Source organism: Panthera pardus, unplaced genomic scaffold (genome assembly GCF_024362965.1).
Source record: "Panthera pardus isolate Hobbes unplaced genomic scaffold, ASM2436296v1 HiC_scaffold_9, whole genome shotgun sequence".
NCBI lineage: Eukaryota > Metazoa > Chordata > Mammalia > Carnivora > Felidae > Panthera > Panthera pardus.
The window spans coordinates 3,443,712-3,460,760 of record NW_026527024.1 but is presented as its reverse complement, the minus strand read 5'-3'; the positions used below and the strand labels follow the sequence as shown (position 1 = coordinate 3,460,760).

The window sequence follows — 17,049 nt, the reverse complement described above, 5'->3', positions numbered from 1 at the left end:
GGATGGGAGAGACAGAGAGCAATCTTAAAACACAGGAGAAAAATAATGAAGTCATACACAAAAGCAGATCATACATAAGGGATCTAAAAGTCACTCAACAACATATTACATATTTTAAAGTCCCTACCTCAAAGGGTTGAGGTTAAATTTGCTAATACCTGCAAAGCGCCCAGCCTATAGTTAATGCTATAAATGTGGCTGATTACCGTTAAAGACTTCTTTTGGTTAAAGCACACAAACAAGGCCTGCAGATTCCAACAGGATTGGCCACAATCTCTCTCTCAGAGAACCTATCAATCCGATCAACCTGAAAAATGGGCCTAATAACCACCCACCTCAAGGTTGTTGGCGGAATTAAAGAAATATAGGTAAACACTCGGGGAGGGTGGGGGGAGCCTGGGCACAGAGCAAGTAATTATCAATACATGCACTGCAAAGCAGCAGAAATCACATACGTTAACTAAAGGGAGCTATAGTTCTCTCTCACCTTGAACGGGAACCCACATACTTGAATAATAACTTAAATTTATAAAAATAAATAATAATAAAGTATTTACGCTGCATAGAAGTGGGTCAGCATCAAGAGAGAAAGGTGTAGAGGTTCTGGAAAGTACGAGCATAGTCGGGCAGTGTTTGGTCCGGAGCAAACACCAAGCCTATAGGAAAACATCACCAACAGGAATTACGGTAACCCGGGGCGCCTGGGTGGCTCAGTCGGTGAAGTGTCCAACTTCGGCTCAGGTCACGATCTCGTGGTTCTCTTGAGTTCAAGCCCTCCGTCGGGCTCGCTGCTGTCGGCACAGAGCCCACTTCAGATCTTCTGTCCCCCTCTCTCATCTGCCCCTTCCCAGCTTGTGCTCCCTCTCTCTCTCAAAAATAAATAAATCTTAAAGAAAAAAAAATTACAGTAACCCTGGCTCCCTGGACTTTTCTGGAGTTTAAGTTCAGTGTCAAATATGTTCCAAATAAACCCCAAATGGATGAAGATTAAGTATAAACATCAAATGGAAAAAGAGTCACTACATAAAAATTTCGAGCTATAGATGTTCAAAAAACATAGGCAAAAAAAACACAACAGAATAAAAAAAACATGTGCTGACAAAAGTCTCCTCCCAATTACGTGAAAGAGATCACTATATAGACAGAATGCAGTACGTGTATAAAACGCGGTCTCCTCGCCCCAAGAAGGAAGGATGCTCTGACAGCTGCCACACCATGCTGAGTGAAGGAAACCGGTCACAGAAGGACAAATACTGGGTGATTCCACGTGTACGAGGTTCCGGGAAGGGTCAGATTCACACACACAGAAAGTGGCGGGGGGGGGGGGGGGTGTCAGGGGCCAGGGGAGGGGCTGGGGGTTAAGTGTTTAACGGGGACAGAGCTTCAGTTCTGGAGACGATGGGGTTCGCGGCTGCACAACAAGGTAAATGTACTTACTGTTAATGCCACCAAACTGTACATTCAAAAATGGTTACAATGATAAATTCGATCAGAAAAAATTTCTAATTCAGAAAAAAGTTCATTGAAATCCCAGCAATAGGGGGACAAAACAGAGGAGACTCATAAATATGGAGAACAAACAGAGGTTACTGGAGGGGGTGTGGGAGGGGGGATGGGCTAAATGGGGGAGGGGCATTAAGGAATCTACTCCTGAAATCATTGTTGCACTACACGCTAACTAATTTGGATGTAAATTTTAAAAAATTAAAAATAAAAAAAAACCCACAAGATTCTTCAGTGGCTTCTCAAGACCACCTGATAAGTTCAATAAAGGAGTCTATTTGGGCAAAGAAGAAAGAAAGAAAGAAAGAAAGAAAGAAAGAAAGAAAGAAAGAAAGAAAGAAAGAAAGAAAGATCCCAGAAAAAATGCAAGCAATAAAACACTGATATCCACAAGAGCACGGGACATGAACAGGAAATTCACAACAGGAAAGAAAACTAAGACACGTGTGAAAAAATGTTTAAGGTCAAAGTTGTCAAGAAATGCAAATAAAAACAAGGTGATTTTTTATTCCATCAACTAATCAAAAAGGGTCTCAATGAATGCTGACGGGAGTCCACACGGTGGCCTCTGTATAAATGCAGACAGAGCACGAACAAGGGGCTAAAGGCTCAGAAGGCTAGTCATACTTCTGCACCCCAAAATCAAACGCTGCTAGTTCTTTTTATAGGGCTTATTTATTTTGAGAGGGGAGATGCAGAGAGAGAGGGAGAGAGAATCCAAAGCAGGGTCCACGCTGCCAGCACAGTCGGACGCAGGGCTCGAACTCATGAACTGTGAGATCACGACCTGAGGCAAAACCAAGAGTGGGACACTCAACCGACTGAGCCACCCAGGTGCCCCTGGTAGTTCTTTTTATAGAAAAAAATGCTCTAAATAGAGGGCGAAACCGTATGAGCAAAGACTGTATTGTTTCTTATAAAATCAAGAAACTGGAAACACAGTCAACGTCTAAAAAGAGCCGAACTGCTAAGCAGACAGGAAGTACCCACTGGATAGAGGACCACACGGCCACTGAAACAAGTGATGGCAGCTGTGCGAGAAAATGAGGGGGTGGGGCACGCAACAGTGAGTGCAAACCATCTAGAAACAGGAATGGAAAGATCAGATGAAACTATGCCCAATGTGAATAATTAAGTTGCTACAACCGGACAGTGGAGAGTCCCAGAGATGTCCTCCCAATGTTCTGCCATACTTGCAGTTCTGGAATGGAAAAACATCGCCACCAGAGGCCTGAAGCCCCGGGTCACGGCCTGTAGGGGAAGCGCCACAGGAACTGCTATCACAGCCTCCTGACTTAACGCATCCGCAGACACACAGCACAGGAGGGGGAACAGCACACCGTGACAGGGCTCTGCCCTGCCTGCTGGCTCCCCGGAGGATGACACGCTCCGCACAGGCAGGACCCAGCCACGGTTCTGAAATCGGCTCAGTTCTTGTTCTGCCACTGTCCTCATGCCTGCGGTCACGTCATACCCAGCATCCATTCTGCCTTCTGCCACGCTGACAGAGCACTGATCAGTCACAGGAGGTGGCAACAGGCCAGAGGAAAAGCATTTCCCAGACTTCACCTTGTGGACAGGGCTCACCAAGTGGGTACATTCCGGCCAATCAGAAGCAAAAGCTGGGGAGCATGGCTTCTAGAAAAGCTCTGTATAAGGTTAGGACTTAAGTAGTAGTCTCTCTCTTGCCCTTATCCCCTCCTCTCCTGGAACACAGACATGATGACTGGAGCGGCAGTAGCCAACTTGTGATCCTGAGGTATCCTTAGAATGGAAGTCATATGCTAAACATAGTGGAGCCCAGAGGTCCCTAATGACACTAGAGAACCACCACACCAGCATTGCCCCCCCTACTACTTCTATTAAAGAAAGATAAAACCCCTAATTTGTTTAAGTGACTGTTTTTTACACTTTTATTATTCACTGCCAAACAATTCACCATCTGTGAAGAATTTACACTAAAATCTATGTATTTCCATTTAAGGGAACGTTTATGGTATAATTAGGCTCTCCTGGCTCTTGAATCTGGTTCAGCATTAAGGGCAATATCCTCAAGGATTCGGAGAAACGTAACATAAATCCGTCTTCCTCCGTCCTTCATTTCTTCTGTGCTTCCTAGCCACAGTTGTTCCTCTGGGAGAGCAATTTATCTTTTTTTCCAACAAGGAACACTTCACGAGTCTGCGTGTCACCCTCACGCAGGGGCCGTGCTGATCTTCTTCGTATCGTTCCAATGTTAGTGTGTGCGCAACGAACACAGATCAACTGAAATAAAACCTTCCCGAACCAGTACGTATAACAATATCTAAAATGGCAGTATTGAGTTTTTCTTACTTTTTTTAAATACTGAAGCATATGATTGAAACAGCACATAAATGCAAGCAACGTAAACATGCTTATTCATAACAATGGTAAAATATCATCTGGTATTGATTCAGATATGAATAATTAATCAGTACCACAAAAATCAATCCCTATTTCTGGAAAAAGACAGCAAAATGAACACACGTACCTACATCGCTCCACTCCCACATGCCTCTGTAACTGCAGTAGAGGAACCTCAAAAACACAAATCCTCAAGGCAGGGAGAGCGGGACAGCAGATGACAAGATACCGGAAGCTGGAAAGCGCACGGCCAGTGGTAACTATAGCTCGGCGAACCCAAGGAAGCCAACCTGTGCACTGGCCGCCAGCCACCGTACTGGGCAGAGCGGGTCCTAGTCATTCTCAAGAATAGGAAGGAAACTACGGCAGCGAGACAGGACATACTGCATGTGACGACTAATTCTCAGGGATGCCCAGAGAGCTGGCTGAGCATTATTTCTGGGCGTGTCACGAGGCTGTTTCTGCAGGAGATTAGCATCGAGTAAAGAGATCTGCCCTCACCGATGTGCGTGGGAAAGGCGGAGGACGGGCGGCATATCCTCCTCTCTCCCCTGCCCCGCCCCACTCGAGCCGGGGTGTCCGTCATCCCTGCTCCTGGACACCGCAGCTCTCCGCTCTCAGGCCTTTGTGAGCAGCACGTGCTGCTTGCTTGTTCTGGCTTGATTCGTGTTCAAAATATGTGCACACCTCTCCTGAAGTTATAACTCCACTTCCACTCAAGGGCACTGCAACCCTCTAAAACACATGACTCTATTTTGAACCCCGGGCAACTTGGTACTGAACGGAGGACAATTCTCATTTACTGTCTCCTCGGTCCAGATGACCAGTACGACTTGAGACTCTGAAACTTCTTGAAAAACAGGAGCCGTCACGAGCTCATTCTCACCCTGTATGTTCAGATGTCTGCTCGCAGCAGAAAGAAAGAACAATTCTGTGAGCTACCAAGGGACCTATAATTTAGACCTCTGAGACTCTCTAACACCAAGAAGCTCTCATGTGATGTAGCAGTTGAGCAAATGTCTTCAATTAACTTCTATGACTTGGCCGTAAATCTCTACCCTTGCTTTCCTCCGCTTTAACTATTCCATTAACTGATGATTAAGGGTATAAACCTGAAGGAAACTTACCATTCTCATCACTTTCTCAGCCACCGCCTGCAATGAAGTGACTTACAGAATTCAAAGCACAATGTACATAATATAATATTTTCCTATCTTTAATAAACTTGATTTTTTTTAACATTCGTTACAGATACTCGTTTTTGGCAAATGGACTTCAGCTTTTCCATAGTCAAAGCAAACACCTCCGATTCCTTCCTGGCAAGTGGCTTTACCTCACTAGCCTCTAAACATGCCAAAAAAAAAATGATTTTAGGGAAAACTTCCTGCAGGCTGCGTCCTGGTGGTAGCGTTTGCTCCACAGGCCTGCTCTGTGTGGAGTGAAAGGGAGGAATCCTGGCGCAGAGAGCTGAGGCAGACAGAAGGAAGCAGCTGGGCACGGTGCCTGGTCCTACAACCCCATCCAACAGGTAGTTATGTGATGTGCTAGAGAAGGAAACATGCCAAATGTGACAGGTGGGAGCCTGTGATTTGTTTTGGCTATAAAGACAAAGCCACTCAGACACACTGTCAGTTTCCTGGCTTCATTTATTTTACATAAACCACTGTAGGTACACAGGATAGAAAATACACAGTGGCCTGTAAAACACATTACCCATACTTGGCAATTCCCAGTTGCAAAGATACAGCCAGAAAAACGATCAGAGCACTTTCAAGGACTTGCCTTAATAGATATCAAATATATAGATTCCACAAACTACCACAATAGCCTTGCAGTTAACATATTTTAAGTCAGATAATTCTAAAGCACACTCCATATTTAACATTAGAAAGAATTATATAATTGGATCTGGGACCATTTGACAATATCCTTGCATGGAGAAAATCCAAAGCTAAATTATGTACGTTTTAATATGCAGCTTATGTTACATGCAATTGCTCTCTATAAAGCAAGCGTTTTGAACATGTAATTAATTTTAACTTAAAAAGAACATTTCATGGAAGGAAATACATAATGTTGAGTAGAACAAGTAGAAAAGATTCCATAACCAAGAGACATTTCTCCTCATTTCTCTGTAATGTTTTATTCTATTTGAACAAGATCAATTAAGTGCCATAATCAGGACCCATAACTAAGCTCAGTCTTATTTTATAAGACTTAAAGCCCGGCAAAATAGTGGCTTCACTGGTTTCCTCTGCTACAAAGCAAAAATCCTAGCCCTCCAGCTCCATCAGGAGGGCATCGCTACCCACACACGGTCCCCGCGCCCCAGTCTTCCTTGCTGACGGAGTCTGTTTAGGTACTCACCCTCCTGGGGCCAGGCCATCAGACACCGTCCCCTCCCCAGCCCCCAGGAGGAAATCGGATTAGTCTAAACCCATCAATGTAATTTCATTCCCCCTGCTAGTGACCAGGCCAGGCAGGGACAGATGGGACACACAGGCTGGGAACATTCCCGGGAAAGGGACTCTTCATTCTTACAAAGCGTTTCTACCTCTAAGAGCGTCTAAAGCATGAGGTGGTGCCATCCTGGGGCCTGCGGGGAACCAAGGCCGCTCTAGTGCCCTCGAGTGGTGAGCCCTGCAACCGCCCAGCTCGGGCCTTGCTGTTCTGATGGCTGATGAGCCCCTGTTGACTTCAGACATTTTTGATGAGCCTTCTGTTATGTGCCAAAAAAGCACCGGATTCATACAAACGGCTTTACAGGAATTTAAAACTCTCCAGGGAAGAATATCTTGAGTTTACAATCTAAGTAATCCGGGGGCACCTGGGTGGCTCAGTTGGTCAAGCATCTGACTTCGGCTCAGGTCATGATCTCACGGTTCGTGGGTTCGAGACCCACGTCGGGCTCTGTGCTGACAGCTGGGAGCCTGGAGACCGCTTCGGATTCTGTGTCTACCTCTCTCTCTGCCCCTCTCCCACTCACACTCTGTCTCTCTTTCTCTCAAAAATAAACAAACATTTAGAAAAAAAATTTTTTTAATCTAAGTAATCTGGAAAAAGAAAAATCTAAGTAATTCGGGATTTTGAGGATATGTTCCTCTCAGGTCTAGTTACTCACCATTAAAAAGTAATGATCCTCAGGTTCAGCTCGAAGGTATTTAAAAATCACTTGTTCCATGAACCTTTCCATTAGATCCCAGTCTTCAATTATTCCATGTCTTATTGGCCACTACAGCAAGAGAAACCAAAATACGTCAGCCTTCAGGTCACAACAGTAAGAGTAAGAGTCCAACGACGCCAGCCCAGGACGGACTGGGTTAGAGAGGAGGGCTGCCAGCACAGGGACGGACCTCACTCACCAAAGGAAACAGGCACGTGGGCAGAAAGATTAAGCCATGCTCCTGTTTCCACTCTGCAGCCCTTACTTCCAGGTACAAGGAAGTGCGTTAACAATGTGTAACAGATGGGGCACCTGGGGGTGCTCAGTCGGTTGAGAGCCCCACTTCGGCTCAGGTCATGATCTCACGGTTCGTGGGTTCAAGCCCCACATTGGGCTCTGTGCTGACAGCTCGGAGCCTGGAGCCTGCTTTGGATTCTGTGTCTCCCTCGCTCTCTGCCCCTCCCCCACTTGTGCTCTGTCTCTCTCTCTCTCTCTCAAGAATAAATAAAATGTAAACAAAAATTTTAAATACCCCCTTCAAAAACAACAAAACTGGGGCACCTGGGTGTCTCAGTCAGTTAAGTGTCTGACTCTTGGTTTCTGATCAGGTCACAATCTCACATTTTGTGAGCTCAAGCCCCACACCAGGCTCCGTCAGCGCAGAGCCTGCTTGGAATTCTCTCTCTCCCTCACTCTCTGTCCCTCCCCCGCACTTGCGCGCGTGCCTGTGCACGCACATGCGTACTCTCTCAAAAATAAACTTTAAGACAAATTTGTTTTAAATAAAGTTAAGAAAGAAACTTTTTAAACATAAAAATAAAAATACATCCCTTAACTCCTAAGTACAGTTTCTAGACCATCTGCCATTCTGCACTCTCCCTTCTACTGTTCTGTTCTCGGCTCCACACTAAGGCAGCAAATCCCTAAGGGGAGCTCACCTTTGTGGCATACGTGGGCTTATCGATGGCCTCGTCCCCTATGAAAAAGTCCAGGTCATCGACTCCTCTCAACACCCTCCTCTGGGCTTGGTCAACTACCTTTGCCGACTCCCTGATGGCAATACCTTAAAAAAAAAAAAAAAAAAGCACAAAGATTTCCATCACTATTCATATTTATCTGAATGATCAAGAAAGGATCATATAATCCCCATGTATGTACAATTACATTTTCAATGTTAGGGTTTTATATGGGGTGGGGTGTTCACAGAAAAGACACTATCAACGAGTACATAAAATACAGAAACAGCTTTTATGTTGCAGTATTATTTTCAATGGTACAAAGGAACTTAGCTGATCTGCTTTTAATGCTGACAGAAGCTATATCACTATATTTCTCGATTTCATCTGGAAAAATCCCACAAGACAATAAATGAAACGCCCTTGGGGTATGTATCAATAGGTTCCAAATTTTAAAATACAATATAGGAGACAAATTAAAAATATAATACAAAAAAGAAGAGTAAACTGAAAAATAACACCTATACACTCTCCAGTCCTTTTTTTAAATAAAACTCTGCATCAGATAGATTTAAAATATATTCTTTTAATCTTGTTATAGGAAAAAAACTGACTTCACTCAAAGAAACAACTAGGAGGCTGATGGCTAATATCCATCACAAAAAAGAAAAGTACAATAATCAAACAACTGCATTACGTAAAAATGCCAATGGCTTTCTGATACATCATTTTAATAAGGGGTTAACCGTGACATTTGAGAATATACTTAGTAAAAATCACATAGAACTTCACTACAGAATTTAATATTTAATGAAATGTGGAAGCTTGACAAAGATAAAATTTTCCATTTACACTCCTAACCCTTGGTCATACTCCGAGCTCCCATAAACTCACCTTCATCAAATTTATCCCAAAACAAATTAGCAGACACATGAACGTATTTTTTAGAGCAGATCATCTGAAACCCCCAAATCATTACGAATGAAGGGTCGCAACAGTCACACGAGTGAATGTGAACCCTGTTTGTGAGAAAGGTGTTTTGCAGCGACAGGGGCAAGAGGTAAAAAGGAGGAGTCCGGAGTAGAAGTCACTCACTCTGTCCACCTCTTCTCACTCCATCCAGCTCACTGCCACACTTAGACTCAAAGCCTTCCAGTTACAAAAGGTGGCACAAATCTAGGGGACGGGATTTCTGCAGGACTCAAGGAGCAGGTATGGCGTGGAAATGCTGGAGACAAAGCCCAGCAAGCAGTCAGAGGTGGTGAGCATGTCCAGAGCCCTGAAGCTGGTCACAGGGCAGAAAAGTCTGCTGGGCCCTAAACAACTGAAGCAATCTACAGAAACAAATAAAACCACCTCTGAAAACTGAGCAGGCCACTCAATGGCACACTGACAAGCATCACACAGGATCATCTGACGCACACGTCATGCACGCAGAGGCCCCTGGCAGCACGGCTCGCAGCAGACCGCAAGGTCCTCGCACAGGGTGCCAGTGTGAGTGACAGATTCTATCCTCTGGGCAAGATCAAACTTAATTATGCATGAATTTATAATTAAACTGCCAAGTCAAAATAAAAGATTGTGAAGACACAGGGCAAAAAAATTCTGCGATTCATTCCATCATTCAACTTTGCCAAGAATTTGGGGGCAACATATTAACCAGAAGAAAAATCACCACCCTGGGGTGCCTGGGTGGCTTGGTCAGTTAAGCATCCGACTTCGGCTCAGGTCATGATTTCACGGTGTGTGTGCTCGAGTCCCTGCATCAGGCTCTGCACTGTTAGTACAGAGCCTGTGTGGAATCTCTGTCTCTGTCTCTCTGCTCCTCCCCACTCACTTGCATGCATGCACTCTCTCGAAACAAATAAACTTAATTCAAAAAAAAAAGAAAGAAAAGAAAAATCACCACCTTGAAGAAAAAATACTAAACTTAGTGAGGTGACACTACCACACTCAGAAATACAAATGAAAACCAAGTTAATCCTATCCCTCCCAAAAAGGTAATCAAAGTACTCTGGCCCCAAATCATGGTAGGTGTATGTTTTAGTGGCCATGAGAAATAAGAAAAACACAAAACAAAACAAAAACGAAGTATACTTCTTTTAACTATTACTACCTATCATACATGAAGCAACTGAATCCACGAAACAGAGTAAAGGCACAGAGAGCTTATCTTCAAACTCTTTTGCGTAAGCCTACGAAAAGCAAGAAGTGGTCCACACGGTCCTTATGAAGGTGATGGAGAAAGGCACCTAAGAGAGCAGCTATCAAAGACCATCTATGAGCTTTCACAGACTACAGGACTCCTCACAGAGAAAGGGTCCGTGCCACCCCTGCAGCGATCTCCAACCCACCGCCGCCACACACAGTAACAGGTGTCAACAGAGGTGACACTGAGATGGGAAGGACAATGAATAGAACAGATAATGGAGCCAACGGCGAAACGTTCCAACTGGTTACACACAGGTGGCATCTCCACGCGATGGAAAATCAGGAGGCCACGTAAAAGAAGCCAGCAGGTGTTCATATGCCAATCTAGAAGGATGACTGAGTACGTGTAGCGCCTTGACAAAAACACAAGGTGCAGAGCAGTGTACGTGAGATGCCACCACTGTGTGAAAACAGATGCCTGTGTGTATCTGCTGGGATTTGCGGAGCATCTCAGGAAGGAAACACAAGGAACCAGGGAGAGGGGAAGTGGGTGGGAAAGAGTTAATTTTCACTGCGTCCTATTATACCATTTAACTTCTATGGCAGACGAATATATTTTCCACTCAGAGTTAATTAAATTTGGGCTTCCGCTTCTGCAAGGACAGAGTTAACCTAGTTTTCCTGCTGCTCTAAGTACAGCCAGAACCCGGGGACTTTCTAGAAGAAAAAAACACAGAGGCCAGAAGGTAAAGAGCGGACAGACTGGCTGGGGACCACAGGACCCCGGGAACAACACAGCCGTGAGTCTCCTGGGTCTTCTTTTTGTCTCCTGTAGCCCATACTGGTTACCCTAGAAACACCGATGAGCTCAAAACAAAAAGGGTGTACCCCCAAAAGCCTGCTACCTGCAACCAAAGAAGATAAAAGGGGCAGTCTAAACAATACCTGCTGAACTCCAGTCAAACACCTCAGGAAAACCACCCCTCCTCCTCAGTGCGAAAGCTGAACGTCCACCCCACCCAGCGGCATCAATCTGTCCCCTCTGCTCTCACACTGGGCTTTCGTCACAGGAGGCCGAGTGACAAGTCAGGACTGCCACCACCACCAGCAGTAACAAGGCACCCCTGTCCCTCCCGGCCAGAAGGCTACTTGCTTAGGCCTAATGCGGAGGCTGAACTCCCACCCACAATGAGCAGTAACATGGAGCCTTCCCCCACCCAGTGTCAACAAAGGCCAAGAGGAGACCTTGAACTTCAACCCCAAACTGGCATTAACAAGGGGCATCCCCCTTTCCTTACTGGAGCTGTATCAGAAATAACCTGCTGAAACATCAGATTTAAACAAGATCCAGAATCTCAGACTATCTAAAATGTCCAGGTTTAGGGGCGCCTGGGTGACTCAGTTGGCTAAGCTTCCGACTTCAGCTCAGGTCATGATCTCACGGTTCATATGGTTCATGAGTTCGAGCCCCACGTCGGGCTCTGTGCTGACAGCTCAAAGCATGGAGACTGCTTCGGATTCTGTGTCTCCTTCTAATCTCTCTGCCCCTCCCCCCACCAAAAAAAATAAACATTTTTAAAAAAAATTTTTAAATGTCCAGGTTTCAATAAAAACAATCCCTCACCACAGCAAGAACCAGAAATATCTCAACCGAAATGAGAAAAGACAATCAACAGATGCCCACCCCAAGACGACACAGATAACAGAATTAGTAAGCAAGATTTTAGGAGCGATCATACGATGCGTCAATCTACAAACACACTTGAAACAATGGAAAATACAAGAAAGTCTCAGCAAAGAAGCACAAAGTGAAAGCAAGGATAGAAGACAGAGACAAAACTGCATGGAAATTTTGGAACTAAAAATATACAGTACCTGAAATAAAAATCTCGGTGGATTAGTTCAACAGCAGGAAAGGACAGAGAAAAGAATCACTGATCTTGAAGATATAACAATAGAAGTTACCCAGCCTGAACAACAAAGAAAACAGATTGGAAAGCAAATGAACTGGGCCTCAGGGACATGTAGGATATATAATAAAAGCGCTAACATTCATGCATTCCAAGTCCCAGAAGGAGAGGAAAAAGGAAAAAGTATTCAAAGAAATAATGGCTAAAAATCTGCCAAATTTGACTAAAAAAGAAATAAGCCTACAGATTCAACACTGAACAAACCCCAAACAGGATAAACCCAAAGAAATCCATGCCAAGATACATTACAGCCAAACTTCTAAAAACTGAAGACCAAAGAAAAAATTCTAAAAGCCTCCAACAAATTTCTCATCAGAAATCAGGGCACCCAGAAAGAAATGGTACATTTTTCAAGTGTTGAGAACTGTCCACTCGGAATTCTAAATTCAGCCCAAATATCCCCAAAAATGCAGAGCAAATCAAGACATTCGTAAACAAAAGCTAACAGAATTTGTCATCAGCATACCAACTCTTAAAAAATGGCTCGGAAAGTTTTCTAAACGGAGAGGAAATTATAAAAGTAGGAGTCTTGGGAGGTGCCTGGGTGGCTCAGCCGGTTAAGCCTCTGACTTCGGCTCAGGTCACGATCTTGCCGTTCCCAAGTTCGAGTCCCTCGTCGGGCTCTGTGCTGACAGCTCAGAGCCTGGAGCCTGTTTCAGATTCTGTCTCCCTCTCTCTCTCTCTCTGCCTCTCCCCGACCTGTGCTCTGTCTCTCCCTCTCTCAAAAATAAATAAACATTAAAAAAAAACTAAAGACAAAAAAGAAGAAGGAATCTTGGAACATCAGGAGGGAAGAAACACAGAAAGAGCAAAAATAAGCATAATTACTTTCCTTCTCCTCTTGAGTTTTCTAAATTATGTTTGGCAGTTATAGCAAAAATTGTAACACTGATGTCCTTCTCAATGTACGTAGAAGAAATATTCAAGACAATTATATCAGAAATGTGGAGCCTTTCACTCAGACTGGTAAGGTGTTAACACAGGAGACTAAGAAAAGTTACGTACAGGAAATGTAATAGACCAACCACTGAGATGCTACATAAAGAGATGCACTTGGGGCACCTGGATGGCTCAGTCGGTTGAGTGTCTGACTTCGGCTCAGGTCATGATCTCACAGTCCGTGAGTTCAAGCCCCGCGTCAGGCCCTGTGCTGACAGCTTGGAGCCTGGAGCCTGCTTCGGATACTGTGTGTCCCCCTCTCTCTGCCCCTCCCCTGCTTGTGCTCTGTCTCTCTCACTCACAAAAATGAATAAATGTTAAAAAATAAAAAATAAAAAGAGATGCACTCAAAAACACAATACATAAATCAAAACAAAATTCTAAAAAAATGCTCAAATAATCCCCAGGAACTCAGGTAAAACAAAACAAAGGAATAAAAAAAAAAGAACAAGCAGAAAAACCACTAATCAATAATTACAATAAATTATGTGACCTAAATACATTAATGAAAAGACAGAGATTGGCAGAGTGGATTAAAAGAACCTGACTCTTCACAGGGCACCTGGGTGGCTCAGTCCATCAAGCGTCTGACTTCGGCTCAGGTCATGATCTCAGAGCTTGTGAGTTTGAGCCCCACATCGGGCTCTGTGCTGACAGATCAGAGCTTACAGTCTGCTTCAGATTCTGCGTCTCCCTCTCTCTCTGCCCTTCCCCTGCTTGCACTGTCTCTCTCCCTCTCTCAAAAGTGAATAAAAACGTTAAAAAAAAAAAAAAAGAAAAAGGGAAAGAACCTGATTCTTCAAATATAAGGATATATGTAGGTTGAAAGTAAAAAGACGGAAAAAGATATCCACACAAATGTTAATCAAAGAAAGCATGATTGACTATATTGCCAACAGAAAAAGTAAATTTTATAACAAAGAAAGAAAAAATTGAAAAGAACATTAAAAAAGATAAAGGGTCAGTCCATCAAGAAGACACCGCAATCCTAAATGTGCACGTAACAAAGAATGGAAGCGCAAAGTACTGGAGACAAAAACTGATGAGAAAAACAGACGAACCCACAATTAGAGCTGCAGACCTCAATGCCTCTCTCAACAACTGATAAAAGGACAAAAGAGCTCAACAATACCATCAACCTACGGGAGCCAACCAACATATACAGAATACTCTACCCAAAGAGAATAGAGTATATACTGTTTACAAGTACCCGTGGAACCAAAATAAACCTTATACGGGGCCATAAAAGAGACCTTAATAATTTTATAATCATTGTAAAACCATACAGTCGGTTGGTCGTACAGGTTGGCTCAGTCAGTGGCTCAGTCAGTTAAGTGTCCGACTCTTCATTTCTGCTCAGGTCATGATCACTCAGTCATTGAGATCGAGCCCCACATCAGGGTCCACACTGAGCAAGGAGCCTGCTTGGGATCCTCTGTCTCTCTCTCTCTCTCTCTCTCTCTCTCTCTGCCACTCACCCACTTGTACACACGTACCCTCTCACTCTCTCAAAATAAACTGTAAAGAATAAATAATTTTATAAGAGTTACACAGAGTATGCTTTTTGACTACAATAGAATAAACCCAAAAATCAATGACAGAAAGGTTACCAGGAAAATCCCACAAACATCTGGAAGTTAAACAATGCAGTTCTAAATGTGTCAAAGAGGAAATCTCAGGGAAGTTTTTAAAATACATGAATGGAATGGAAACAAAAATACAAAATATCAAAATGTGTTGGACACTGCAAAAGCAGTGATAACTGGGAAAATTTTAACACTAAAAGTTTACATTAGAAAACAGAAAAACTCTCTGGGATGCCTTGGGTGGCTCAGTTGGTTCAGCCTCCATGTCTGTCTGTCTGCCTGTCTCTCTCCCAAAAATAAACATTAGAAAAAAAATTTTAATTAAAAAAAAAAAAGAGAGAGAGTCTCAAATCAATAATCTATGTTCCCACCTTAAGAACCTAGAAAAAGAAGAGCAAAACAAAACCCAAAGCAAGAAAGAAGGATGAGAGCAGAAATCAATGAAATTTAAAACAGAAAAACAGAGAAAACCAATGAATCTAAAAGCTGGTGTATCAAAAGTTAAACCTTTTGCTCCGCAGAAGACCCTATGAAGAAGATGGAAAGAGAAGCTCACAACGGGAGAAATTGTTTGCAAACCATATATTTGACAAAGGACTCGTTATCTAGTATATATAAAGAACTCTCAAAACCTCACAGTAAAAATGTAACAATTAGAAAATGAGCAAAATACACAAAGAGACATTTAATAGAAGAGGATTCTCAGATGGAAAATAAGCACGTGAAAAGATGTTCAACACCACTGGCCATTACAGAAATGAAGATTCAGACCATGACGAGATACAACTACACACTTATGAGAAGAGCTAAAATAAAAAAACTGTGACAACACCAAATGCTGGCAAGGATGCAGTGACACCGGCTCTCTCATACACAGCTGGTAGAAATGTAAAATGGTACAGCCACTATGGGAAATACTTTGGCAATTTCTTAATAATACTAAACATAAACTTGCCATACAATGCAGCAATTGCACTATGCAGTATTTATCTAGAGAAATGAAAAATTATGTCCGCACAAAAACCTGTACACAATTTTCATAGCAGCTCTATTTATAATAGCCACAAAGCAGAAATAATCAAGAAGTCCTTCAGTACACGAATGTTTAAACAAACTGGTACATGCATACATTGAAATACGACTCAAATAAAAAAAGAAACTATCTGTCAATACATACAACAACTCAGATGGATCTGAAGGGCATTATGCCAAGTGAAAAAGCCAATCACAAAGGACATATCCTGTATGGTTCCGGTTATAAAACATCCTCAAAAAAAAAAACCCACAAAATTATGGAGACAGAAACAGATTAGTAGTTGCCAAAGGTTAGGAATGGTGGGGAGGAGAGTCAAGTGTAGTTATAAAGAAACAGCTCAGGAGAGACTGTTGTGGTGATAATGATGGTTCTACATCTTGACTGTAGTGGTAATCACAGGAATCTACACATGGGATAAAAGGACACGGAACTACACACACACAGACACACACAGACACACACAGACACACACTGCACCAATTTCCATTTCCTGGCTTCAATGCTATAGTATAACCATGTAAGATGTAGCCCTGGACGAAACAGGGAGAAGGGTACACAGGTCTCTCCAAGCTATCTCTTACACTGCCTATGAATCTACAATTATCTCAAAATAACATATTTGAAGACAAATAAAATATAGTTTGTAAATTATTTAAACAAATTAAAAAATAAAACCCCTCAGTTAGCTTAATGACGAACCAAAACTCATACGATTAAACTTAATAAAGAAAAATGTAAAAGTTCTGCAGATTAAAAAAACTGTAGGAGTATAGAATGTGGGTAACCAGAAGAAACAGACTATTTTCCAAATGTTAAAAGGTCATCTGAGGGTAATCTAGGGAAGATTATCAGAAAGGTGCTCAAAACTTACATATAAATTCTAGATCTTAGGAACATTTACTACAGTAATTACCAGACAACAGTAATTTCTTAATTAATACATCCAGTATATTTCCCAAAAGAATGTCATATATTTGATGAAACCTTCAAGAAATAATAATTCCTATCTTACTTACTGTTCTAAAGAACAGAAAAGAAAGCTGAAAAACTCATCTCCAAAAGCCAGTCTAATTTTGATATTCAAACCAGACAAAAATGTACAAGAAAGGTAAATTATAGAGTAATTGCACTTTTAAACACTGATGCAAAAACCCAAATAAATATTTGCAAATACAATTCAACATGTAGTTGGTATTTCATAACCAAGTAGGGATTATCTCAAGAATGAAATAAATGACTATTTAATACTTGAAAATATATTAATGTAATTCATTGTATTATAGGACCTTAACTGTCCAAAACCATATGATCAGCTCTCAGTAAACTAGAAATAGAAAGGGCACTGTATTAACCTGAAAAA

At 42.6% G+C, this 17,049-nt stretch overlaps 1 protein-coding gene and 1 pseudogene across 5 annotated transcripts in view; both read right to left on the bottom strand.

Annotated features, from left to right (window-relative positions):
• Positions 1 to 17,049, bottom strand: part of ACTR3B (actin related protein 3B) — a 90,939-nt gene that overhangs the window by 48,947 nt on the left and 24,943 nt on the right. For all 5 annotated transcript variants that reach the window (XM_019424879.2, XM_019424874.2, XM_019424875.2 and 2 more), the window contains 2 exons: positions 7,990 to 8,114; positions 7,010 to 7,120 (listed from right to left, as the gene is read on the bottom strand). In XM_019424879.2, coding sequence (XP_019280424.2) covers positions 7,010 to 7,081 — 72 coding nt within the window. In that variant the 5' untranslated portion in view covers positions 7,082 to 7,120; positions 7,990 to 8,114. The remainder of the gene's footprint in view (positions 1 to 7,009; positions 7,121 to 7,989; positions 8,115 to 17,049) is intronic.
• On the bottom strand, positions 3,661 to 3,761 carry LOC128775879 (U6 spliceosomal RNA; annotated as a pseudogene).